Source organism: Eretmochelys imbricata, chromosome 23, assembly GCF_965152235.1.
Source record: "Eretmochelys imbricata isolate rEreImb1 chromosome 23, rEreImb1.hap1, whole genome shotgun sequence".
Taxonomy (NCBI): domain Eukaryota; kingdom Metazoa; phylum Chordata; order Testudines; family Cheloniidae; genus Eretmochelys; species Eretmochelys imbricata.
The window spans coordinates 6,876,693-6,903,906 of record NC_135594.1 but is presented as its reverse complement, the minus strand read 5'-3'; the positions used below and the strand labels follow the sequence as shown (position 1 = coordinate 6,903,906).

Sequence of the window (27,214 nt, the reverse complement as noted above, 5' to 3'; positions counted from 1 at the left end):
TCAGTTTTTATTACTATACTAGACTTAGACTTGCCTGTTTTATTTTATTTTTGCTTGGTAATTCACTTTGTTCTGTCTGTTACTACTTGGAACCACTTAAATCCTACTTTCTGCATTTAATAAAATCACTTTTCACTTATTAATTAACCTAGAGTATGTATTAATACTTGGGGGGGCAAACAGCTGTGCATCTCTCTCTATCAGTGTTCTAGAGGGCGAAGAATTTATGAGTTTACCCCGTATAAGCTTTATACAGGATAAAACTGATTTATTTAGGGTTTGGACCCCATTGGGAGTTGGGCATCTTAGTGTTAAAGACAGGAACACTTCTGTAAGTTGCTTTCAATTAAGCCTACAGCTGTTAGGGGACGTGGTTCAGACCTGGGTCTGGGTTTGCAGCAGGCTAGCAGGTCTGGTTCAAACCAGGCAGGGCACTGAAGACTTACGCTGCCAGGGCAGGAAAGCAGGAGGAGAAGGAGTCTTGGCACATCAGGTGGCAGCTCCCAGGGGGTTTCTGTTATCCAAACCGTCACAATTACTTATACATACAACTCCCAATTATTATGAATCTTGACAAGTAAAGAGTACTTTGTAGGTCACCTTACACGTTACACTTTATGGATAAATATCCTGCAAGATATAGGGAAGAGGGATAGCTCAGTGGTTTGAGCATTGGCCTGCTAAACCCAGGGTTGTGAGTTCAATCCTTGAGGGGGCCATTTAGGGATCTGGGGCAAAAATTGGGGATTGGTCCTGCTTTGAGCAGGGGGTTGGATTAGATGACCTCCTGAGGTCCCTTCCAACCCTGATCTTCTATGATTCTATATGATTCCATGAATATGTGTTTGGTGTGTAAGTTCCCCCCCACACACACACACACCACCAGGGATGTGAGTCACATCAGCTCAGGTGTAAAATCCCTGAAACCTGGTGCTGTGACCAAGGGTGCAAGCTCATGGCCTGCCCTCAGTGGGAAAGCAGAGGCAGAGCTGACCCTGCAGCCAAATGTGGGGAAACACAGGAAGGAAAGCAGGACTCCCAAACATGTTTGTCCAGCCCAGGGGTGAGAGAAGCCCCAGTGAAGGATAAAGCAGCCAGAAAGCTGGTGCTGGTAACAGACACCTTGTCAGAAGGGTCCTGCCAATGTGCGGGAGCATCCTGCCTCACCAGAGCCCCAGAAATATGACCAACCTTGGAGGGGGACAAACCTCCACTGATTACCCTTTGGTTGGGGTAGGGAGTGACACCCCAAGCTGCAACCAAGATGGCTGACACATGGAAGAATGTGGATTCACTGCCTGGCAGATGAGCAGGAGAAGGTAGTGGCCAGACCCCAACCCAGTTTCAAACCTGAAGGTGCTGAGGTGACAGGAAAGCCCGGAGGTACATGAAAACTCCAAAGCTGCTCCCTGCTAGTGTCATCTAACAGCCAAGACCTTAGGGAGGAGCAGCAGCAGAGAAGCCAGCAAACAGAGCTGAAAACAGGGGAGTTTGAGTGGAAGTTTGTAAGGAGACTTTGGGGGAGGTTGTGGGGGGTGTTCTGGTTTTGTGTGATTTCTTTTCCCCCGGACAGGAGCTGAGGTGGGAAGTCTATGTCAGATATAGAGGCTCCAGAGGTAGTGACCCAAGGAACGGAAGAGACCATGAAGATGACTGGATGTAGAAGCTGTGGGATGTACGTTATCCGGGTGTGGGTACCTGAAAAGAGTTTCGTTTGTCTGAAGTGCTGCCTCATGGAGCTGACGGAAGAGAAGATGAAAAGTTTGGAGTTGCAGGGTGCAACTCCAGACTTTACTTGCAGGTAGAAACTATGGTTGAGTTTCAAAGGGGATTTGAGCAAACGATGGAGGGAAAGCAAGAGGAGGCCGAAGGGAAAACTCAAAACTCGCAGGTGCAAGTGAGACTGGAAAACTGTGAGGGTAGACTGCTGGATGAGGAAAGTCGCCAGCGGAAGCATGTGACTACGAGAACCAGGCAGAGGAAAAAAGACTGACTAGTGAAGGAGAAATTGAGCTCAGAAATAGGGCTGCTGAGTTAGAAAATGAAGAAGGGGCACAGCAGGCAGTAATAGAAGGTGGGAGGGCAAGGAAGAAGAGTAGACGGGCTAGTCCTACAAGAAGAGGGGAAGAGTCAGTGAAGATTGCCAGAGTTCAGAGCCCCAAGAGGATAGAGAATGACTCACAGAAGATAGGAAGGGGGAACAAAAGAGAAGGACAAACAAGAAGAGGAATAATCAGAGTATCAAACCAACACCAGAAAGAGGCAGGACTACATGACTGGGGAGAGGACTCTCTACCAAGAAGAGCACACAGACCAGTCAGAGCTGATCTGGAGAACACCAGGGTATGCTGTCTGCTGGGAGCTAATATATGGGATGCAAACGTAAGGCTGAAGAAGATCCTAATGGGAGCAGCAAATAATCCACTGATTGTCCTTCATCTAGGAACAAATGATACGGCTCGATTTTTGTTGGAATGCACCAAGGGAGACTGTGCCAGGCTGGGGAAGATGATTAAATAAATGGAGGCTCTGGTGACTTTCACATGGATTCTATCTGTCCCTAGAGGAGGAGAGTGAAGGCCAGACAAGATTATGACAATCAACAGATGGCTCAGGCAGTGGTGCTATAAGGAGGGCTTTGGGATGTTCGACCACTGGCAGCCATTCACGGACAGAGAACTGTTCTCATGGGATAGACTCCATCTGAGTAGGGAGGGAAATAGACTTCTTCTGGGATGGAAGTTGGCACAACTGATTAAAAGAGTTTTAAACTAGGAAATCGGGAGAGATACTCATAATCTCCAAGGTTGAGTCTAATATCATGTGTCTCCCTTAACATGGAGTCACAGACAGTCCCCTTGGGCATGCCACTCTATCTTGAAACCCAGGAAGCTTGACACTGTGATAGATGTTTCAGATGGTCACTTTACATTAAAAAAACCTCAACAATATGCAGGTTACTCCAAGTCCCAAAGGACCAGTCTCTTAGGCCAGGCCAATAGCACTTCAGATCTCATACCAAAGACAAGGCCTGAGCCAATCCTGTTATAAACGAATTAAAGATTTATTACTATGAAAAGAAATGAGAGTTATTTATAAGGTTAAAACTGGAAACACACACACAAATGAGTTACCATCTTAGATTTTAAAAGGTAATATAAGCTTCTCCAATAAGCAGTTCTATGTCTTTTAGGGCTGACCCATGTGAAGCAGCAGGGGGATTTGTGACATACCAGGGCACAATCCAGACTAGTAGGGGACTGTGACACCCCTACCCTGCAACCTTGGGTGCCTTAGTTACAATGCCTCACTGAAGTAGCTCCCACCTGGGCCCCGCACAAACAGGTGCAAGCCACACCCTCATTGTGTGTGTGTGTGTGTGTGTGTAACTGCAGCCTGCCAGCTACACCCTGGCTCTCATCAGCCTTGGTTATACTGCAGGGTGAACCCAACACACCCCCAGTTCCAGATCTTCCCCCAGAAATGTAGGTCCCATACTGCCCAGTGCTCTCCTAGACAATACAAATATATTAAGTCCTTTAAGATAATAGTATGCCATCTTAATCCCTCAAACAGTTACACAGACACTTCAATTTAAACATACCAAATTAGATAAAACAGTAAAACAAAACTATTAATTACAAACAGATTTTTAGTAAGAATAAATAATGAGGCATAAAAGTCAGAAATGATTACAAGAAAAATAAAGACAAAATGTTTACTAGTGCCTTACTTAAACTATATTATATTCCAGCAAATTTCTCACCACATGCTTCCAGCAAGATTACTGACCAAACTCTTCAGGTCAGGACCCCACCCATATGATGGACAGGGAGAGAGAGGGGTGTCTGCCCATTCTTCTATAGTCCTGTCCCCCCTTTGAGAAGCATTTCCAGCTGGGAGCAAGGCAACAGGCAGTCTGATGAAAAAAGGAAACTCCATTTGTATCTTCCTAAAAAGTGGATTTTGTCCCTGCCAAAGAAAGGCTACTTAGCAGGTAAAGGCTGAGGCATCAGCTTGCCCTTTGTCTCAGAGGAACTGTTTAGGAAACATAGGTCAGTCATGATTTCAGCTTATGTTTATAATTTTACATATAATGTTGCTATGGGCATTTTACCATAATATTATTGGTCTGCAAGTTTTCATGTATCTCTATCCCGATATAATGTAGTAGCAAACATTTACATTGTGTATACTCTTGTAACTAAATAACCCATCAAAGGAGAAAGAAGGCTTGTAGAATGTAAATGAAAAACTCTAAGAGAAAAGAACTAATTTCAAAGTGAGTGGTCATTGTATGTGATGATTTGATGTCAAAGACTCTAAATGCATTCCTCACTCTGTCATCAAAGGAAAAGCTCATGTGGGTAATGACCTTGTCAGCTTGTTTTCTGTGAGAAGAAGCTACAAGTATGGATTCAGGGGAAAATCCTTCACCTCTACACTGTTTGAACTCTTACAGGGAAGTGTACCAGATGCAAAGTGGAGATCCCCAGAGACAATCTGGGAAGCCTGAAAATACTTTTGGGAAACTGACAGTTTATTACATCACTGCCACCACTTGTAATTACAAACTGTGACTCACCTGGACATATATTTTACCTGCTTTAATCTGTCAGTAACTCACTTCCTTGTCTTAGCTAATAAACCTTTAGTTAGTTAACTTTAGAACTGGCTACCAGCATTGTCTTTGGTATAAGATCTAGAGTACTAATTGACCTGGGATAAGTGACTGGTCTCTTGGGACTTGGAGCAACCTAATGTGGTGTGATTTTTGGTTTAAGTGACCTTTTATCACAAAGTCCAGTTTGTCTGGGTAGCAAGATAGACTGGAGAGTCTAAGGGGACTGTCTGTGACTCCATGGTAAGGCTGGCTAGCGAGGTGTCTGCTCTGTTTTCTGACAGTCTGCCCTGACATAGGCACTCACAGTTGTGAGTCACTCCAGACAGCTCCCACTGTGGATCAGATGAGTCTGAGCCCATGAAATTACAATGGGACATGTACATCAGTGCCTGGGGTTACAGGGGGTTCTCGGGGAAAAATTTCCTAATGGTGGACAGAACTGTCCCTAGGGACCCTGGGCAGCCCGGGGCCAGCAGCCCGGAGCCCCTGGACTTCCAAGAGCTAAGCAGATCAAAGCAAGCATCTCTATCACACTGAGATTTAAACTTCAAGACTCCTTATACGAAATAGAAAAGGAGGTGGATATTTTTAGCTGTTTTTAAAATGAAATAGACAGCTAGTATTGTTTTTAAATTATTATGAAGAACAAGTTTGAGCTTTGTTGTAATGTGCGTTGTTTGCCTGGACTGCTCAAGACCTGAATGCTTGTGTTGGAGGAACCCTTTGAGTTGGCTTCTTAAATCCCTTCCTGCTGTTTCACATCTTATACTCCCTGACGACACGTAGGAGCCAGAGGCGCCAGTACGGGGGGGCGACGAGGGTCGCGTGTCGCCCCTGCGTTGGCATGCCCCCCCGGGGGTCCCTCCCCCTTTTTTTCTGGCAGTCCCCATGGCCCCCCCCCAGTTTTCCAGCGGTGCCCCCCCCCCAGACCCCAAGGTGCGCAGGGGCTTCGCCCTGCACCCTTTTTTTCTACTGGCGCCTCTGATAGGAGCCTTGTCTTATAACAGGCTTAATCAAAAGTGATACAAGCTACAAAAGTGAGGTCTTGGAAGATCTTGGCTGTTTTCATAATGTAATAAAAATACTGTCATGATAAATCATAATTAATAAATAGTGTGTAATAAGCATCTCATAAAAACACATTTTATATTTCCAGGATCACTGCTTTTATAATTTATGCTGAAGTATGAGGGAGAAAATCCCTGGGAATATTCATTTTTAGGAAGGGGTTCATGAGACTTTTTAGTGAAAGGGGTTCATGGGTTGTTAAAGTTTGGGAACCACCGTGCTAGGGCACGCTGTGCCCCAGAGGAGCTGACCGTGTGATCATTTTCCTCTGAAAATTCAATCACGCAGTTCACTCTTTGAGTGAGCTACAGGCTGCTTTCCAGGCTGGGTAGGTGATGGGTGAGCCCCTCAGTCCCAGACAAACTCCAAGTCCTCCACCCTTGGGTAGTACACTCATTTATGCCTACAAATGTTGCATCTCAGGTCTTTGGGCTCCCTTGGTGGGGGTCTACCAGGACTGGCTGCCTTCCACCCCACTCACTTTGGGTTTACCCAAATCTCACTGCTCCAGAGCCTCCACTAATTTTCCTTCCCAGGACCTAAGCTTGGACCAGTCGCCTTGAGTCTCTGTTCATAGCCGGACCCACTGTCCACAAGCTGAAGGCCGGTGTACGTGAATCCTTACATGCTCGCTCCACTGACCACGGTTTACGCTCAGGAAACCTATTGCACAGAATTGCTCTGAGTCTAAACCCATCAGGTCATACAAAGATTCCAGGATAGTGACACTGGCCCGTTTCACCACTTGTGTGACTACTTCTCCACCATGGTGCCAACCTCCCATCTACCTCGCCCCTCCCTTAGTTTGCACACCAGGACACCCTTTCTTCTGGGCCTCAGGTAACAGGAGGAACCAGTCTCTTTTGACCTGTTCCCAGCACCCACCCGTCCCATCCAGTGGGCTACGAACCGCAGGTGCGTGGGCCCCCAGTTAAGGGAGCCAGACTACACCGCCAGTGTGCAGGGGAGATTTTAGTTCCCCTCACAGACCTTCCCAAAGGGGCTGAGGGAGGCGTCTGTGTCTCCAGGATCAGTGAGGCCGATTTTTTGGTGCACTTGCCCCGCGCCCCCCGCGGGAGGCAGGGCCCAGGAACAAACTGTAACGCCTGGATAGGAGAGAAACTCCCTATGGCCAGGGGCTGCAGCGGCAGGGCTGGAAGGTGCAGGGAGCGGCCGCGGCCCGCCCCGGGGACGGCTTAGCCAATGGCCCGGGAGCCGAGGCGGCTGGGCGGGGAGCCCGGAGCACGCTACCTCCCGTAGCAGCCGCGGGACGATGGACGGCGGCGCTGCGGGGCTGCTGGCCGGGGGGCTGCCCGCGCTGGGCGCCCTGGTCGCGCTCGGGCTGCTGCTGCGGGCCGCCTGGGCGCTGGGCCAAGCGGTGTGGACCCACCTGCTGGCGGCGCGCGGGAGGGGCGCGGAGCTCGCCAGCTTCGGAGCCTGGGCGGGTGAGCTCGGCCCGCGGGGCCTGGGGAGGGTCTGGCCGGCCCGCCCCCCCCCAGTGATGGCCGGCGGGGGGGGCTGCGGGGCGGGGCGGGGCTGACGGCTCGGAGAGGGGGAGGCTGCGCTGGCCGTTCCCCCCCGCCCGGGGGCTTGGCAGGGAGGCAGGGCTGGGCTATGCTGATGGCTCCCCCCCCCCCCCCCGGGGCTGCCTGGGGTAGGGGTGGGACTGAGGGGGCTTGTACACACTGGCATTTATGGCGACATAATTTGAAGACGCCGCCCCCTGGGCGAGCTACGTTACCCCGACCCCAGCGCCTGTGTGGCCAGAGCTGTGCCGCGGGAGGTGGTTTTAATATGCCGGGGGGAGAGCTCTCTCCATCTTCACCAGCTGCGCTAGTAGCTTCTCATGTAGTCTGGCCTTGAGTTTCCCAGCTCTGGAGCTGGAGGAGGTGCTGATTGCTGCTGGCCGGGCAGGGGCAGGTTCCTGCTCGCAGGGCTTCAGGCATGAGGCAAACGGGTGCCCCGTCAGTTCTTGTTGAACCCCAGGACCGATGCCACCAGGCACACGAACCAGCTGGAAGCCCCAGCGGGCTGGGGGGATGGCCAAGGTCAGGGGGCTCCATGACCCAGCCAAACGGCCTGGGGGATGCTGGCCCTGTGGAGAGGCCAGTGTCCGGGGCATGGGGTAGAAAATATCCGGAGGAAACATTTCCCATCTTGCTGAGGTCAGAAACTAGACTCCTGCAGCCTCCAGTTAACGGAGCTCTTTGTCCTTCTGGGGGCTATAAAACGAGGTCCAGGCCCTTTACTAGACCTTAAGGCAACAGACTGGGAGCCAGGGTCTCAGGTTTCCCCCACAGCTGTATTGCCAAACCCTCCTGCTGCAGCTGATAACCGGAAAAAAAAGAGCGTTTTTGCTTCCTCAGCAAAATAAGCTGTAGCCGAAAAGCACATTTATGTTGATATAACTGCATCTAACGTAAGGCTTTTGCTGGTATAACAAGGTCACTCTAAATTCTCAGCCCTCGCCGACGTTTCTTTGTTGCAAAAGTTTCTAGTGTAGCCCTAGCCTCAGTGTTGCCAAAACTTCTCATGTGGAGTGTTTTTCTCAGAGTCTCAGCTCCTGGAATCCTGTAATCACAGGAGAATCTCCACTCTCCTCAAATTCAAAAGTATCTAGCCCTTGTGGTTACAGAGAAAAGCTTGGAAAAATAGCCTAAAGCCTGGAGACCAGAAGTCAAAGTGAGAGAGAACCCAAAATTCATCATGGCTGATAAATCACCAGCTTTTTTTATAAAATGCTCTATTTTGGGGGGGCCTTACTCATGATCTTTGAAGGCCTCGGGCTGGTGTTACTGCAGACTTGCTGTAGAACTTGGCCCTGCCTGTAGCCTCCGAAGTATGTTGCTGCTGTTGTCCGGATTGTGGTACCACCAGTTCAAGGACTGGAGCCCCATTGCGCTCGGCACTATACACAGAGCTGATCCCCAAGAGCTTCCAATCAATAGTTCTTCTGTTGCCCAGAGAAACTATGTAGACTAGACCTGGATTTCCTGTGTCCTAACAAGCAGGAGAGTGTCTACCTGTGTGGAATCCCTTTCTGATTGTCTCTACACATCGGGAAGGGGCACAGAGCCTCTGCACCCTGGTCAGGCTCCCTGGGAGGCTCTTTAGCTCATTGGCCCAATGAGGCATGTTCGGGTCTTTCATTCACTTCATTCCTGGAAGCCCCTGGGAAGGGAGTGAGACTGGCAGCCAACTTGCCAAGCAACATTCCTTAGGGGCAGGGGGCTAGAACCAGCACCTCAGGCTGCCCAGCACCTCAGGCTGCCAGACATGCTGCTCAGCAGGGCACAGGGGCTCCCCGCTGTCTGCTGTGTTCTGAATGCTGGGCTCTAGACACAGAACCTGAGGTGTGGAGCCTCATTCTCCATGGCCCCTTGGGTCACCAGTAACACTGTGCAAAGTGGGTGAGCGGGGTGGAGAACGGAGACCAGTAGAACCAGGGAGAGTCCCCACCAGACCACACTAGGCTCCCTGCCAAGGGGGAGAGGGACACCACCACTGATATCCTCTCTGGGGGGGTTGGGGGAAGGAAGGCTCGTACTGGGGGGACCCACACATGGAGTGCTCTGCTGGGGTGGACAGGGGCTGAGTGTTCCTGCCCCATGGAAGCAACCTAGCCTGCCAGAAGGCAGGAAGCAGTGGGCCAGGAAGGGGGAGGTCCCAGTCTGCCCCCTACCAACATTAGGTGGGTAGGCCTGACACTGTCTGCCCAGGTAGGTATGGGACTGTAGTTCAGGGATTATAGGGCTGTAGGGGGCTCACATGGGGGTGAGCTAGAGCTCCAGATTGCCTAGTTGAACCCTGTCTGAATGCTCCACTGGGCTGTCGCTCAGTAGAGCTTGGGCCTATTCTCCCCAAACTGGGCTCTGCTCCTCCCTTCTGGCCGGTGGGCTTCACAGGTCAGATGGGTGGAGGAGCTGGGGCAGGGGCAAATCAGTGGCGGTGACTCGAAGTACCACCGGTTTGTGGCAGCAAAGTGAAAAGTCATTGCAGCTCTATGTCGTTAGGGTTGAAAGACACTTACCGTTTAAAACCAGTGGGGTGTTGCCAATGACCTCAGCAAGGGTTGTCCTAGGGATTGGAACTCCCCCAGGTTCTCAGTATTTTGGGGTGATCATGAAGTACCCCAGACGCTGTCTCACCAGAACCTATAGAGAGGGACTCCCCTCCCTGCTCTGGGATTGAGGGGCCTAGCATTGATCCAGACCCTAGATAGGGTGTCCCCCTCCCTGCCCCATGGAGCTTGCACCAAACCATGCTGGGGAGTGTGTGCAAGGCATGCAAATTCCCCAGGGGAGCGGTTCTCAGCTACTGGCCTAAGGAGGCATTTACAGCCTGTACCTCTCTCCTCTTGCAGTGGTGACTGGAGCTACATCTGGGATTGGAAGAGCCTATGCCCACGAGGTAATAACCAGTGCTACTTTGGATCAGCTTGGCACAAGGGTGAAGCTGACCCAGGAATAGCTGTGAGGCAAACTGAGTAGATTTAGGGCTTCCCAGATTCTCCTGAGTTCCCACCTTAATTGTTTTCCAGCTCGCCAAGAGAGGCCTCAATGTGGTGCTGATCAGCCGCTCTCTGCAGAAACTGAAGCAGGTGGCAGCTGAGATAGGTGAGTAAGACAGGCTGGGCAGGCTCCTGCTTGTGAGTGGGGTCTCTACGAACACCTGTGTGGATGCCAGGGGAGTTGGGCACCTAGGCAGTTAGAGTGGGACTCTTATTTGGTGTCACCTTGTAGCTGCATTGTTACCAATGCACAGTATTAGAGCTTGGGGTGAGTGAAGGGGTGGAAGGTGGGGTCTGGCTTGTGCCGTTAACCCAGACCCTGCTGCCTTCCCTCCTACCACTCCCAGGGGTTCTATTACCACTAGACCAGGCCTTATGCTCCCGCCCGCAGCTCAGTTGGTGCAAGCCCAGGCTCCCTCCCTTTCCCTCTCTCAGGGACCTGTTGCAGCTAGCCTAGATCCACACACACACCCCCCATTTCCTCTCTGCCCAGAGGCTCTGTCACCCTGAACTCAGAGCCCACCCGCTCCCCAGCCCTGCCTTCTCCTCTGTTTTCTCCCCAGCCCCTCCCCAGGGTTCTAATCTTGCTCTGACTTTGCTTTCCAGAAGAGCAGCATGGCCAAAGCACCAGAGTTATTGAAGCTGATTTCACCCAGGGGTCAGAGATCTATGACTCAATCCAAACCGCCCTGCAGGGCCTGGAGATTGGCATTCTAGGTAAATTGGCTCTTGGGTTTTGTTCTGTTTGTCTTTGCAGCTGCCCTGGCTTGAAACATACCTTGGCCAGAAGCAGTGGGCCTGTGGCTGGAGCTTTCCCAGGGAGATGGCAGATGTCATGCTCTCCATTCCAGTGTCTGTGCAGTTCCCAGTGGACTGTGCCCAAGTTGGGCTCAGAAATAACCTGGCCAAACACTTGATTTCCATTGAGCTAATGGGTCTGATGTAAACCTAACAGATGAACAAATTTTCCTGTAGTGTCTTCTGGGACTGGAGGCTGCCTTGGACACACGTGCACCTAACAGTGTCTTCTAGCTACACTCCAGGCAGGCACCCCTAACTAGTCTAGAGCCACGTGCTTGCTGCAGTAGGCTGTCTTCTTCATCCACTCCCACTTGCATTTCCTTCAGTCTCCAGCGTCTTCTGTCTCCCCCATCACATGCACTAAAATCCAAATGGACGCCACTGGTGGCTGCTTCTCCTCACGCCCTTTACTCTCTGAGGGGATGTCTGTGCTTCGAACTGGAGGTGTAAGTCTCAGCTCGAGGAGCTATACCCATGCTGGCTCTGAGCTAGTGCGCTGAAGATAGTGTGTAGCTGTGGTAGTGTGAGCGGCGGGAGGGGCAAGCTACCCTAGCACCTATGGTTTTGTGTGGTGTATGGTTTTGTAGGGCGGCTAGCTTCTACCACCGTGGCTACACCCTATTTTTAGCATGGTAGCTCAATCAGAGCTAGTGCTGGTATGTCTCCCTCAGCTGGGAATTATACCCCCAGCTCCAAGTGCAGATGTACACTATAGCAAAGATCCCAAACATCCCCCCCCCCCCATTTTTGGGAATAGTTGGATCCAAACCTCCCTGCTTGGGCCTGTCTGAACCTGGTTCTTTGGGTCCTAGCGACAGACTTGTATTGTTTCTAAAGTGCCAAGTGTTTCTACTACATGATGCTCATAATTCAGAACAGCTGGGCCTGATGCGTTGTTCTTTTAACAGTGAACAACGTTGGCATGACCTATGCAGCAGAGCCAGTGAATTTCCTGGATATCCCCAACATTGAGAAGGTTTGTCTTGTTCAAAAATTCTTGCTAGGCTGGTTTCCTGTCTTGCCGATGATCTGGTCTCCCTGGGAACCAGGGAGTAAAGCTGGGTCTGTGCTAAGTGGTACCGATGTTTTTTTAGTGCAATCATAGAATCATAGAATATCAAGGTTGGAAGGGACCTCAGGAGGTCATCTAGTCCAACCCCCTGCTCAAAGCAGGACCAATCCCCAACTAAATCATCCCATCCTTTGTCAAGCTTGACCTTAAAAATATCGAAGGAAGGAGACCAAAGCCCTGAGGTAAGTGGGAAAGTGGGATACCGGGAGGAAGTACAGGCAGGAATGTCTGTGAGGGGAGGGCTCCTGCCTCATACTGAGAATGAGGGGCGATCAGCAGGTTATCTCAAGTGCTTATATACGAATGCACAAAGCCTTGGAAACAAGCAGGGAGAACTGGAGGTCCTGGTGATGTCAAGGAATTATGACGTGATTGGAATAACAGAGACTTGGTGGGATAACTCACATGACTGGAGTACTGTCATGGATGGTTATAAACTGTTCAGGAAGGACAGGCAGGGCAGAAAAGGTGGGGGAGTAGCACTGTATGTAAGGGAGCAGTATGACTGCTCAGAGCTCCGGTACGATACTGCAGAAAAACCTGAGAGTCTCTGGATTAAGTTTAGAAGTGTGAGCAACAAGGGTGATGTCGTGGTGGGAGTCTGCTATAGACCACCGGACCAGGGGGATGAGGTGGATGAGGCTTTCTTCCGGCAGCTCGCGGAAGCTACTAGATCGCACGCCCTGGTTCTCATGGGTGACTTTAATTTTCCTGATATCTGCTGGGAGAGCAGTACAGCGGTGCATAGACAATCCAGGAAGTTTTTGGAAAGCGTAGGGGACAATTTCCTGCTGCAAGTGCTAGAGGAGCCAACTAGGGGGGGAGCTTTTCTTGACCTGCTGCTCACAAACCAGGAAGAATTAGTAGGGGAAGCAAAAGTGGATGGGAATCTGGGAGGCAGTGACCATGAGTTGGTTGAGTTCAGGATCCTGACACAGGGAAGAAAGGTAAGCAGCAGGATACGGACCCTGGACTTCAGGAAAGCAGACTTCGACTCCCTCAGGAAACGGATGGGTAGGATCCCCTGGGGGACTAACATGAAGGGGAAAGGAGTCCAGGAGAGCTGGCTGCATTTCAAGGAATCCCTGTTGAGGTTACAGGGACAAACCATCCCGATGTGTCGAAAGAATAGTAAATATGGCAGGCAACCAGCTTGGCTTAATGGTGAAATCCTAGCGGATCTTAAGCATAAAAAAGAAGCTTACAAAAAGTGGAAGGTTGGACATATGACCAGGGAAGAGTATAAAAATATTGCTCGGGCATGTAGGAATGAAATTAGGAGGGCCAAATCGCACCTGGAGCTGCAGCTAGCGAGAGATGTTAAGAGTAACAAGAAGGGTTTCTTCAGGTATGTTGGCAACAAGAAGAAAGCCAAGGAAAGTGTGGGCCCCTTAATGAATGAGGGAGGCAACCTAGTGACGGAGGACGTGGAAAAAGCTAATGTACTCAATGATTTTTTTGCCTCTGTCTTCACGAACAAGGTCAGCTCCCAGACTGCTGTGCTGGGCATCACAACATGGGGAATAGATGGCCAGCCCTATGTGGAGAAAGAGGTGGTTAGGGACTATTTAGAAAAACTGGACGTGCACAAGTCCATGGGGCCAGATGAGTTGCATCCGAGAGTGCTAAAGGAACTGGCGGCTGTGATTGCAGAGCCATTGGCCATTATCTTTGAAAACTCGTGGCGAACCGGGGAAGTCCCGGATGACTGGAAAAAGGCTAATGTAGTGCCAATCTTTAAAAAAGGGAAGAAGGAGGATCCTGGGAACTACAGGCCAGTCAGCCTCACTTCAGTCCCCGGAAAAATCATGGAGCAGGTCCTCAAAGAATCAATCCTGAAGCACTTACATGAGAGGAAAGTGATCAGGAACAGTCAGCATGGATTCAACAAAGGGAAGGTCATGCCTGACTAATCTAATCGCCTTCTATGATGAGATTACTGGTTCTGTGGATGAAGGGAAAGCAGTGGATGTATTGTATCTTGACTTTAGCAAAGCTTTTGACACTGTCTCCCACAGTATTCTTGTCAGCAAGTTAAGGAAGTATGGGCTGGATGAATGCACTATAAGGTGGGTAGAAAGTTGGCTAGATTGTCGGGCTCAACGGGTAGTGATCAATGGCTCCATGTCTAGTTGGTAGCCGGTGTCAAGTGGAGTGCCCCAGGGGTCGGTCCTGGGGCCGGTTTTGTTCAATATCTTCATAAATGATCTGGAGGATGGTGTGGATTGCACTCTCAGCAAATTTGCGGATGATACTAAACTGGGAGGAGTGGTAGATACGCTGGAGGGCAGGGATAGGATACAGAGGGACCTAGACAAATTGGAGGATTGGGCCAAAAGAAATCTGATGAGGTTCAATAAGGATAAGTGCAGGGTCCTGCACTTAGGACGGAAGAACCCAATGCACAGCTACAGACTAGGGACCGAATGGCTAGGCAGCAGTTCTGCGGAAAAGGACCTAGGGGTGACAGTGGACGAGAAGCTGGATATGAGCCAGCAGTGTGCCCTTGTTGCGAAGAAGGCCAATGGCATTTTGGGATGTATAAGTAGGGACATAGCGAGCAGATCGAGGGACGTGATCGTCCCCCTCTATTCGACATTGGTGAGGCCTCATCTGGAGTACTGTGTCCAGTTTTGGGCCCCACACTACAAGAAAGATGTGGATAAATTGGAGAGAGTCCAGCGAAGGGCAACAAAAATGATAAGGGGTCTGGAACACATGAGTTATGAGGAGAGGCTGAGGGAACTGGGATTGTTTAGTCTGCAGAAGAGAAGAATGAGGGGGGATTTGATAGCTGCTTTCAACTGCCTGAGAGGTAGTTCCAGAGAGGATGGTTCTAGACTATTCTCAGTGGTGGAAGAGGACAGGACAAGGAGTAATGGTCTCAAGTTGCAGTGGGGGAGGTTCAGGTTGGATATTAGGAAAAACTTTTTCACTAGGAGGGTGGTGAAACACTGGAATGTGTTGCCTAGGGAGGTGGTGGAATGTCCTTCCTTAGAGGTTTTTAAGGTCAGGCTTGACAAAGCCCTGGCTGGGATGATTTAATTGGGTATGGGTCCTGCTTTTGAGCAGGGGGTTGGACTAGATGACCTCCTGAGGTCCCTTCCAACCCTGATATTCTATGATTCTATGATTCCACCACCTCCCTAGGTAATGCATTCCAGTGTTTCACCACCCTCCTAGTGAAAAAGTTTTTCCTAATATCCAATCTAAATCTCCCCCACTGCAACTTGAGACCATTACTCCTTGTTCTGCCATCAGCTACCACTGAGAACAGTCTAGATCCATCCTCTTTGGAACCCCCTTTCAGGTATTTGAAAGCAGCTATCAAATCCCCTCTCATTCTTCTCTTCCACGGACTAAACAATCCCAATTCCCTCAGCCTCTCCTCATAAGTCATATGTTCCAGTCCCCTAATCATTTTTGTTGCCCTCCGCTGGACTCTTTCCAATTTTTCCACATCCTTCTTGTAGTGTGGGGCCCAAAACTGGACACAGTACTCCAGATGAGGCCTCACCAGTGTCGAATAGAGGGGAACGATCACGTCCCTCGATCTGCTGGCAATGCCCCTACATATACATCCCAAAATGCCATTGGCCTTCTTGGTAACAACGGCACACTGTTGACTCATATCCAGCTTGTCATCCACCGTAACCCCTAGGTCCTTTTCTGAAGAACTGCTGCCTAGCCATTCGGTCCCTAGTCTGTAGTGGTGCATGGGATTCTTCCATCCTAAGTGCAGGAATCTGCACTTGTCCTTGTTGAACCTCATCAGATTTCTTTTGGCCCAATCCTCTAATTTGTCTAGGTCCCTCTGTATCCTATCCCTACCCTCCAGTATATCTACCACTCCTACCAGTTTAGTGTCATCTGCAAACTTGCTGAGGGTGCAATCCACACCATCCTCCAGATCATTTATGAAGATATTGAACAAAACCGGCCCCAGGACTGACCCTTGGGGCACTCCACTTGATACCAACTGCTAACTAGACATGGAGCCATTGATCACTACCCGTTGAGCCCGACAATCTAGCCAACTTTCTATCTACCCTATAGTCCATTCATCCAGCCCATACTTCTTTAACTTGCTGGCAAGTATACTGTGGGAGACAGTGTCAAAAGCTTTGCTAAAGTCAAGGAACAACACGTCCACCGCTTTCCCCTCATCCACAGAGCCAGTTATCTTGTCATAGAAGGCAATTAGATTAGTCAGGCATGACTTGCCCTTGGTGAATCCATGGTGACTGTTCCTGATCACTTTCCTCTCCTCTAAGTGCTTCAGAATTGATTCCTTGAGGACCTGCTCCATGATTTTTCCAGGGACTGAGGTGAGACTGACTGGCCTGTAGTTCCCAGGATCCTCCTTCTTCCCTTTTTTAAAGATGGGCAATACATTAGCCTTTTTCCAGTCGTCCGGGACTTTCCCGGATCGCCATGAGTTTTCAAAGAGAATGGCCAATGGCTCTGCAATCACATCCGCCAACTCCTTTAGCACTCTCGGATGCAGTGCATCCAGCCCCATGGACTTGTGCTCGTCTAGCTTTTCTAAATAGTCCCAAACCACTTCTTTCTCCACAGAGGGCTGGTCACCTCCTCCCCGTGCTGTGCTGCCCAGTGCAGTAGTCTGGGAGCTGACCTTATTCGTGAAGACAGAGGCAAAAAAATCATTGAGTACATTAGCTTTTTCCACATCCTCCGTCACTAGGTTGCTTCCCTCATTCAGTAAGGGGCCCACACTTTCCTTGACTTTCTTCTTGTTGCTAACATACCTGAAGAAACCGTTCTTGTTACTTATAACATCTCTTGCTAGCTGCACCTCCAGGTATGATTTGGCCTTCCTGATTTCACTCCTGCATGCCCGAGCAATATTTTTATACTCTTCCCTGGTCATTTGTCCAATCTTCCACTTCTTGTAAGCTTTTTTTTTGTGTTTAAGATCAGCAACGATTTCACTGTGAAGCCAAGCTGGTCGCCTGCCATATTTACTATTATTTCTGCACGTCGGTATGGCTTGTCTCTGTAACCTCAATAAGGATTCTTTAAAATACAGCCAGCTCTCCTGAACTCCTTTCCCCCTCATGTTTGACTCCCTCAGGGAACTGATGGGCAGGATCCCCTGGGAGAATGTCTGCTTTTCTGAAGTCCAAGGTCCGTATTCTGCTGCTCTCCTTTCTTCCTTGTGTCAGGATCCTGAACTCGACCATCTCATGGTCACTGCCTCCCAGGTACCCATCCACTTTAGCTTCCCCTACTAATTCTTCTGGTTTGTGAGCAGCAGGTCAAGAAGAGCTCTGCCCCTACTTGGTTCCTCCAGCACTTGCACCATGAAGTTGTCCCCTACACTTTCCAAAAACTTCCTGGATTGTCAGTGCACCGCTGTATTGCTCTCCCAGCAGATATCAGGGTGATTGAAGTCTCCCACGAGAATCAGGGCCTGCGATCTAGTAACTTCCGTGAGTTGCTGGAAGAAAGCCTCGTCCACCTCATCCCCCTGGTCCAGTGGTCTATAGCAGACTCCCACCACGACATCACCCTTGTTGCTCTCACTTCTGAACTTAATCCAGAGACACTCAGGTTTTTCTGCAGTTTCATATCTAGCGAGGATGTAGAAGTGTGTTGTTCACAAATGTGCTAAAAGTCTAGTACAGCCAAGGGAATGTCGACTTTGAAAACATGTTAAGCGAGTTGAGTTAAAAGACTGGCCTACGGAATTGGGGGAGCTGTCACCCACTCCCTGACACCTCCCTCTTCCCACTTGCCTGGCTCAGGTGGATCTCTGTGCAGGGGAAAGAGAGTGCCCAGGGAATGGGCAGAGTTATTGTGACTGGGCTTTTCTTATGTGAAGAATTAGGTGACAGGTAAACATAGGGCATGTCTCCCTGGGGCATGCTGCTCAGCCTCTATTTCACATCATCTTTGGACCCCAGTGTAACAAAGTCTCAAAGGCAATACTGAATTTCACCACAGAGTCCCCTTGTGGCTTTCATGTTATTTGACAATAAAATCTCTTTATCCCTTCACCTCTGTATCAAGGTGAATCCCTTTGGACCCTTACCGTGGCTCACACTGTCCGTGCTGGTCCTACTCCACACCCGTAGCGACTGTCCTTTTGCCACTCTGTACAGAGAGACCCACCTCAGATCTACCCCGGTTCTTGGCCTCACACAGGAAGTACATAGAGCACTGCTTATATCGTCCCCACGGGCAATCACCTATCTGTCTCTCCAGAGCTTAAACTCTCAGAGATTATTTCCCAGAGTTCCCCACGCATCTCCCCCCCCCACTTTGGGGCTCTGGGCTTCAGCGACAGGATGGGGGTCTCAGGACTTGGGGGGCTGCAGGGGCTCTGGGCTTCGGGGGAGGGGGGACACCAGGGCTTCTGCAGGTTTAAAAAATATTTACCAGAGCTTCCCTCCAGACGGCTCCAGCTGAATTTAAGCCCTATGTCTCTCTTAGGGTTTTGTACTGCTGTCCATCACCATAGTATCTGAGTGTCTTCCACTTAAAAGCAATAGCAAAGTCCCTAGTGGATTTCATGGAGTCTCTGGCGCTTCTGCAGAACTGCCAATCTGAAGAGACTAATGGTCATGAGGATAGGGTATGCAAATCATGAGAATTTAAAGACCTCATCAAACCATAGTTTTTTAGTCTGCACTTTGACTTCATAACTTCCTCTGCTATTCTGCCCGTGTGTGTGTGAGAATTTCAGTTGACTTGACTGCACACAGAAGTGCATCCCTCTCCTTGGCTCCTCAGATGGAGCTGCACTCATGCTCTCCCCACCTCTGAGACAGGCGAACTGCCAGCCGTTTCTTATTAGATCTTGACTCCCCCCACCCTTGGCTCACTGACCTGGGGGTTGTCTCCTTCCCTGGACCCGGCAGCACCACCTCCCCAACTACCCTCTCCACTGTCTCGTTGCCCCCTGAGGGCTTCTCCTCTCCCAAGTAGAAGTGTCCTGGAGTTGGCTCCCAAGTAGAGAAATCTCAAGGCAGTGGGAGGCAGGGCCCTGTACTACCCGCCCCGGATCCTCTCTGTGCTCTCGGACCATACGTGAAGGCAGGGCTAAGTAGCAGGGCAGGTCTGTGTGCTCCCCACTAAGGCTGTCACCCACAGCTCTGCCCAGCCCTGAAAACTCTATGGGACTGGAGACAGGTTTCATTGTTAGTCTCTAAGGTGCCACAAGGGGACTGGAGGAGCTTCTTGCATCTTCACGATAGCTTCTCCTGCAGACACAAAATCCTGTGACTTTCAATTGGTTTGTGAGAATAGGCAACACTGGCCTTCCCCTGGATGCTTGGCGGGGAATCCTCTCCCTACTGCACCACTGCCATTTGATTCCCTCCATCTCCCATCACTGTCCTCTGTACCCCCTTCAGCCTTTCACCTGCCTCCACATCCTCTTGCGCCCCAACCAACTAAATCTGCCTCCTGCTCCCATCAGTGCCCTGCTCTCCCTCATTCTCCCCATCCCTCGACAGTGCCCTGTCTAGCTCCCTGGGCCATAGAGTGGCAGCAATTTTGTCTGTGGGCCTGGCTTCAATCTCCTTGAGAACAGTGGGAGACGGCTTTTGAAAATGCCCCTAGGTGCTTATCTGCGTCTTCAGGTGCCAAAATACCTAACTGCCTAAGTAACTGTCGGATCTGATCACCCTTCCCCTTTTCCCGCCTAAGCTGTGTTAAACCTGCTGCTGTCTCTTTCTCTCTTTAGAGGGTGAGCTCTGTGGGACAGGGGCTGTCTCGATGTGTCGGTATAGTGGCTGGGGCTCTGAGTGCTACCACGAGCATGTATAACCACGAGCATGTATATTGACAGAGATGTGTGCGCTAACCCATCCATGAGGGGTGGCATTCTCAGTGCTGTCCGTGACAATGGGGAAGGAGAGGTCATTATGTCTTTTCCTTTCACTCCCTCTCTCTTTAGACTCTGTCGGATATTGTGAATTGCAACATGCTCTCAGTGGCAAAGGTAAGTGAAATAGAGCTGGCATCCCTAGGCAGCTTCGGTGGCTTTCTCCTGTTTCTTTTACATGGGGCATGACATGAGGAACCGATAAACTCCTGGGAAACCGCAGGGGGTTACCCATACAAAATTCTCTGTTACTCACACACTCTAGGGGCACCCACCTTTACCCAGTTCCTAGGGCTCAGGCATAACCCTGTGGGTTTGCAGGAACTTTTACCAGTGAAAGAGCCTTACACAGTAATATCCTTATCCTCTATTTATTAACAATCACCAAAAACAGACTGCACACGCTACACATACAGTGCTCACCGCTCCCAGTAAGACACATGAACTTTTCTTGATGGTCAGTCAGGATCAGGTCTGTCATAAATATAAAGGGAAGGGTAAACACCTTTAAAATCCCTCCTGGCCAGAAGAAAAATCCTTTCACCTGTAAAGGGTTAAGAAGCTAGGATAACCTCGCTGGCACCTGACCAAAATGACCAATGAGGAGACAAGATACTTTCAAAAGCTGGGAGGAGGGAGAAAAACAAAGGGTCTGTGTCTGTCTGGGTGATGCTTTTGCCGGGGACAAAACAGGAATGGAGTCTTAGAATTTAGTAAGTAATCTAGCTAGATATGTGTTAGATTATGATTTCTTTACATGGCTGAGAAAATAAGCTGTGCTGAATAGAATGGATATTCCTGTCTGTGTGTCTTTTTGTAACTTAAGGTTTTGCCCAGAGGGATTCTCTATGTTTTGAATCTAATTACCCTGTAAGGTATTTACCATCCTGATCTTACAGAGGTGCTTCTTTTTATTGTTACTTCTATTTAAATTCTTCTTTTCAATAACTGAATGCTTTTTTTCATTGTTCTTAAGATCCAAGAGTTTGGGTCTGTGGTCACCTATGCAAATTGGTGAGGATTTTTATCAAACCTTCCCCAGGAAGTGGGATGCAAGGGTTGGGAGGATTTTGGGGGAAAGACGTTTCCAAACAACGCTTTCCTAATAAAATAACCCAGATAAATGTTTGGTGGTGGCCGTGGAAGTCCAAGGGCAAAGGGTAAAATAATATTGTACCTTGGGGAAGTTTTAACCTAAGCTGGTAAAAGTAAGCTTAGGAGGTTTTCATGCAGGTCCCCCCATCTGTACCCTAGAGTTCAGAGTGGGGAACGAACCTTGACAAGGTCTGTCTGGGGGACTCTAGTTTCTGCATAGTGTCATTGGTATAGTGTTGAGGTCTGGGAGCTCTGATCTTTGGGGCTGTGTCCTGGAGTTGGTTCCCCAAGAACTTCCTTTTGGACCCCAGTTCATATAGTGAAATTTGAGTCCTTTTTAGCTATACCTTAACCAATCATTATACTAAAATTTTACTAACCAATCCTAACATAGTGTAACAAAATTCTCTAACCAGTCCTACCCCACCACCTTAATTCATTTACACCTAGCAAAATTAATTATGCAATAGACAGAAACAATCAAAGAACCAGACAGAGACCATACAGACAAACAATAGGGAAGTGGGGACCATAGTGACAAAACAATAAACAAATGAGGATTTCCCAACCACAACTATTGATAAGTGATTGCTTGCCAGACAGGATGCTGTCAAACTAAGTTTTCTTTAACCATTTTAAACTGTTTCTTTATCTGGTGATAGTGGGGGCCATTAGGATGGGGTCTCCTTATTAACAGCCTGATATTACATTAAAGCAATGTAATAATTTAGATGGAACGTGAGGATGCAACTTCCTGCTTCTCAGCTAATGGCTGCTGTTCGGCTGCCCTTTTAATCTGGCTGCAGACAAAGGCCTTAGGCTTCAGGCCTTACAATGTGGCTGCAGACAAAGGCCTTATCCTTACAAGGGGAGAGAGAGCAGTTCCAGTGTTGGGTAAAGAAGGGCTGGAGGGTGAAAGAAAAGAGGAGTGTGAGAATGGGCAGTGGGAGTGCTAATGGGAGAGGGACGGGGACATAGGGACAGCACCTATTGCTGAGGGAAAGAGGGTGCCGAGGGGATGATTTGGGAGCATCAGGCTGGACATGTCAGGGGCGTGTGGCTGGTGAGGGGAGGGCAGGGGTGAGGACTGTCTCTGCCTCTGTGGTCTCTGGCTGATGAGGGGAGGACAGGCCCTGCCACTGCGGGGCGTAGCTGGCAGCGGCAGGGCAGGCGGGATGAGGGTTGTCACATGTGGCTGGTGAAGGGAGGACAATCTGGGGAATGGGAGGCAGATTCTGCCATTGCAGGGCATGGCTGCTAAGGGAGGGCAGGAGCTGATGATGGCCCCTGTCATGGACAGGGCATTGCTGGCAGGCTGTGCGGCACGTCCTGTCTCATGTCTCACCGACATCTCTTGTTGCAGATGACCAGGATTGTCCTGCCCCAGATGCTCAGCAGGTACAAGCAGCAGGAAATCACTGTGGCTCGACAGCGAGGGAGCCATGTGCACTGGGCCTACTTGACAGTGGCTGCAGCGTGGTGCCCTCTTTGTGCCTCGGGGTGGCATCTGCCTTTAGCTGCACCTGTCCCGCACTGATCAGGAGCCTTCCTGGGCCATGAGCTCTCCCTCTTCCTCTTCCTCTCCCTCTCCCTCTCCCCTGCTCCAAGTGATGGGTTCTCCCTTCTCCTCCCTGTCCCCTCAGCCTGGATGGTGGGCAGGGCCTGGGCAACCTCTCCCCTGCTCCTGAGCTCTAGACGATCATTCCAGCCCTAGTCAGCCCATCCACATTCTCCTCTCCCTCAGTTCAAAAGGAACTCTCTTCTCCCCGCCAAACAGGTAGGCGGAGTCTGGCCGCAAACTCCAGCATAGAATCCTGTGCCCCCACTTTGTAATGGGGTGATGGGTTCTCCCCTCCCGCCCCCCCAGGGGCATGGGCTGGGCCTGGGCAATGAGCACACCTCTCTCCTTTTTCCTGGGTGCTCTCTGAGGCCATCCTCACACGGAGCTATCTCTCTTCATGGCAGGAAGAAGGGGGTCGTCATTAACTTGTCCTCTGAAGTGGGTCGTCACCCCCATCCAGTGGCCACGGTGTACAGTGCTACGAAGGTAAGGAAAGTTACATCCTGTGCCCCCTGTTCCTAGCACTCTTTCCTCTCCCATAGAATCATAGAAGATTAGGTTGGAAAAGACCTCAGGAGGTCATCTAGTCCAACCCCCCTGCTCGAAGCAGCACGAGCACGGACTAAATCATCCTTAAAAACCTCTCAGGATGCACATTCCACCGCCTCCCTAGGTCACCCATTCCAGTGCTTCACCCCCCTCCCAGTGAAATAGTTTATCCTAATATCCATCCTAGACCTCCCCCACTGCAACTTGAGAACATTGCTCCTTGTTCTGTCATCTGCCACCACAGAGAACAGCTGAGCTCCATCAGCTCAACGGGTAGTGATCAATGGCCCAATGTCTAGTTGGCAGCCGGTATCAAGCGGAGTGTCCCAGGGGTCTGTCCTGGGGCCGGTTTTGTTCAACATCTTCATCAATGATCTGGATGATGGGATTAATAGCACCCTCAACAAGTTCGCAGATGACACTAGGCTGGGGGGAGAGGTAGATATGCTGGAGGGTAGGGATAGGGTCCAGAGTGACCTAGACAAATTGGAGGATTGGGCCAAAAGAAATCTGATGAGGTTCAACAAGGACAAGTGAAGAGCCCTGCACTTAGGACGGAAGAATCCCATGCACTGCTACAGGCTGGGGTCTGACTGGCTAAGCAGCAGTTCTGCAGAAAAGGACCTGGGATTACAGTGGATGAGAAGCTGGATATGAGTCAGCAGTGTGCCCTCGTTGCCAAGAAGGTCAACGGCATATTGGGATGTATTAGTAGGAGAATTGCCAGCCCTAGTACTGACTGACACTGCCAGGGACCAAGAGTTATGTAGTCCTCCTGTGTACGTCCTCCTGGCACCATCGCTTGTCTTACACCAGGACTCTGATGTCAGAGAATCTCCTCCGCCATCCTCGCCAATACCGTGCTCCCCATCTTGGCACCAGCAACTATCAGTGTCAACCTGATTGTTTGGCTGCTAGAGTCAAGTGATTAAAAAAATTAATCGTGATTAATCGCACTGTCAAACAGTAATAGAATACCATTTATTTAAATAGGTATGGATGTTTTCTACATTTTCAAATATACTGATTTCAATTACAACACAGAATACAAAGGGTACAGTGCTCACTTTGTAGTTATTTTTGATTACAAGTGTTTGCACTGTAAAAAAACAAAAGAAATGGTATTTTTTCAGTTCACCTAATACAAGTACTGTAGTGCAATCGCTTTATCATGAAAGTTGAACTTACAAATGTAGAATTATGCACCAAAAAAACAGCACTCAAAAATGAAAATGTAAAATTTTATGGCCTGCAAGTCCACTGAGTCCTACTTCTTGTTCAGCCAATCGCTTAGACAAACAAATGTGTTCTTCTTCCTTGCACCTGAAAATCCTGTCTAGGTATAGGGGGTGGGGTTGGAAAACACCCTCCCTTGGTCTCCATAAGCTACAAAGCAGCTCTCCTGTTACAGCCGTGTGCTTGCCCTACTAAGGGCACCCAGCGCTGTCTCACACCAGCTCCCCATGAGAGCCAGAGCAACGGGCCTTGTCCCAGACACCCGTCCTTTCAGGATCTGCTCTTGAAGTTTCTTAGCTCCCTTGTGAGCGTTCATTGTGACGTGTCCCCCTCCCCCCGCCACGCTACCCTTTCCCCTCTCCTGCTCCACTGCAGTCCTGTGGCTTGATTTCCATTTTCTCTCCATTGCAGAGATTTGTAGATTTCTTCTCGAGGGGCTTGGAGGCCGAGTACCACTCCCAGGGTATCCTAGTGCAGGTACAGAGCAATGAGACCACCTCCCCTGCGGACGCAAGGGCAAGGAGCACTCTGGAGTTTGGGGCCAGCAGTTGCGGGAGGTGTCTGGGGTTGCAGCTCTCTGTGCTTGCCATGATCCACTGCTCCATCTGAAGGCAGCACTTTCCACTGCCAGCTGCTGGCATTCAACAGCTCCCTGTAAGGGGAGGGGAAGGGATTCTCCATTACTCTCTGTGGGGGGGAAGGAAGGAGGAGGGGAAGGGGGATTCTCTGTATGGGAGTTGCTGGGTGCAGGGCACTTATGAAAATCTGGCCATGCTGTGAGGGAGACAGACAAAAGCTTATAGCCTGTTCTCTGCCCCTCTTCAGGTCAGAGGGGATTTGCTGTGTTGTGTCAGAAGCCCACTCTCTATTCCTGATCCCTTTCTCCCTCCTTGGACCATGAGTTAGCATGCTCACCCATTGGGGAAAATAGCCATCTTGCATGGCTCTAAAGTTACCCCTCCAACCGGGAGCGACCAAGCTGAGCTGTGACTAGCATCGTCCCTTCCTCTGTGGCTGCAACAGTCAGACTGAGGTGGGAAACTCTCATGACTTCATAGTGAAGGTGATTGGGCCTTCACTGCCAGCCTTGTGAGGGATCAACTCTGGTGTCCGACTAGTAGGCAGACTGAGCCTAGAGATTGTGCCAGAATGCAAGAGAACAGGCAATAACTCTCTCCACTCTGTCTCCTCCCTCTAGAGTGTCCTGCCTCTCTTTGTTTCCACAAACATGACCAACAACATCGTACCCAACCGCTATATAAAGACAGCAGAAGACTTCGCTCGTGAGGCCTTGAACACTGTGGGCATCAGTAGCAGGACATCTGGCTGCCTTTCCCACTCTGTGCAGGTCAGTCTGGCAGATGGGGGCATTGGAGAATGAGGGGGAGTGTCTGGTCTGGCTGCCTCTCCCACTCTGTGCAAGTCAGTTTAGCAGGTGGGACATGAAGGCGGGGGGACAGCAGCTCAGGGAGTGAAGCTTCTGACAGCAGCCACTAAATGTTAAAAATGAATGAATAAGCCAAATAACATTCAGCTATAAAAGCTAGAAGGGAATAGTGAGAACGAGGATTCCTCTTCCAGGCTCTGTGCTGAGGAACTAAGGCCCACCTCTCCCAGGAACCAGACCAATATTCCCTCTAATATTTTACATCCATGTGCGGAATGAATTTTGTTATGTGCAGTACCAATATTGAGGTAATGTGTGGATGTGCACCACCAGGACAAACAAAAAAGCAAGATATAATATATATTTTTAAACAGTTCATAGGTATGGAAGAAGAAAGAATATTAAAACAAGGGATAATTAACAAGCTGCTTAAGATGTTTATTTAATATGAAATCAAATAAAAAGAATATTAACACTGCCCTTGGAGTACATGTATGTAACCACTCAAGCTAGTAAACACACCAAAATGTGGCCTACTGAAAACAGCTATATAACTAAAACAAAGTCTTGGCCATTAAGTGAAAGTATAAAAAATATGGACCAGAGGCCCAGTTTAATAACCTCCTCCTACCATAGACCACTAAATCTTCAGGGAAAGCTGCCCTCGACAAAACAAAGCATCTCCCAAAACAGTAGCATGCTATGGACTTTTGCAGTTCACAAAACTATCCCTCTTGCATGCATATTATCTGCACACTGAGCTCAGCTTGAAGATGCTAAACAAATCTATGAATCAAGTAGAAATATTCATGTTCTCATTGCAAATATTAATACAATATTTTCTGATACTGGAAAGGAGAGTAAAAGGCATTCCCTCAGGCTTCTACAATTTCTATGAAAAAAGAAAAGGAGTACTCTTTGCGAATACAGACTAACACGGCTGCTACTCTGAAACCTACAATTTCTATGGGATGTCGACTCTTAATTTAATACTTCACACACAGAACAGTAAAAATAAGTAATAAAGCAACACAGAGAGCAAACAAAACCACAAACAAACAAGTGACAACACTGAAAATATGAAGGGAAGTAAAACATCAAGTGGTTGGTTATGGGGATTTTAAATGAGTGCTGTCAAAGTCAGATTCAGGACTCACATAGTTTGTCAGACCACTCTATTAGCAAAGAGCTTTGCTAATGCACCCAGATGTGAGCCCCTCTCTGAGATTCAAGGTAACTTATTTATACAGCTAAGCCAAAGCCAATTTAACATAAGAGGCAAAAGAAAGAGAAACTGACAAATATCTTATTTGCATACTAATGTTTACCAATCTCCTAGCTCAGTAGGAGCTCTAAGTTAATTAGTTTGAGGACCCCTTGTCTCACACTCCTTAATGTTTCTCTTCCTGACAACTATATTTCAACCAACCCTTCAAGTAGCATTTCTTTAATTAATTAT

The 27,214-nt window shown here is 49.3% G+C and overlaps 2 protein-coding genes across 2 annotated transcripts in view; one reads left to right on the top strand and one right to left on the bottom strand.

Annotated features, from left to right (window-relative positions):
* LOC144279285 (uncharacterized) overlaps window positions 1-27,214 on the bottom strand; it is a 281,818-nt gene that overhangs the window by 190,940 nt on the left and 63,664 nt on the right. The window lies entirely within an intron of this gene.
* The window catches only part of LOC144278977 (very-long-chain 3-oxoacyl-CoA reductase-like), a 29,167-nt gene continuing 8,918 nt past the window's right edge, over window positions 6,966-27,214 (top strand). Inside the window, exons 1-10 of the mRNA XM_077840380.1 lie at window positions 6,966-7,137; window positions 10,056-10,102; window positions 10,233-10,308; window positions 10,809-10,919; window positions 11,912-11,979; window positions 20,000-20,044; window positions 22,386-22,420; window positions 22,988-23,069; window positions 24,780-24,845; window positions 25,567-25,716. Of these exons, the coding sequence (XP_077696506.1) occupies window positions 6,966-7,137; window positions 10,056-10,102; window positions 10,233-10,308; window positions 10,809-10,919; window positions 11,912-11,979; window positions 20,000-20,044; window positions 22,386-22,420; window positions 22,988-23,069; window positions 24,780-24,845; window positions 25,567-25,716 (852 nt within the window). The remainder of the gene's footprint in view (window positions 7,138-10,055; window positions 10,103-10,232; window positions 10,309-10,808; window positions 10,920-11,911; window positions 11,980-19,999; window positions 20,045-22,385; window positions 22,421-22,987; window positions 23,070-24,779; window positions 24,846-25,566; window positions 25,717-27,214) is intronic.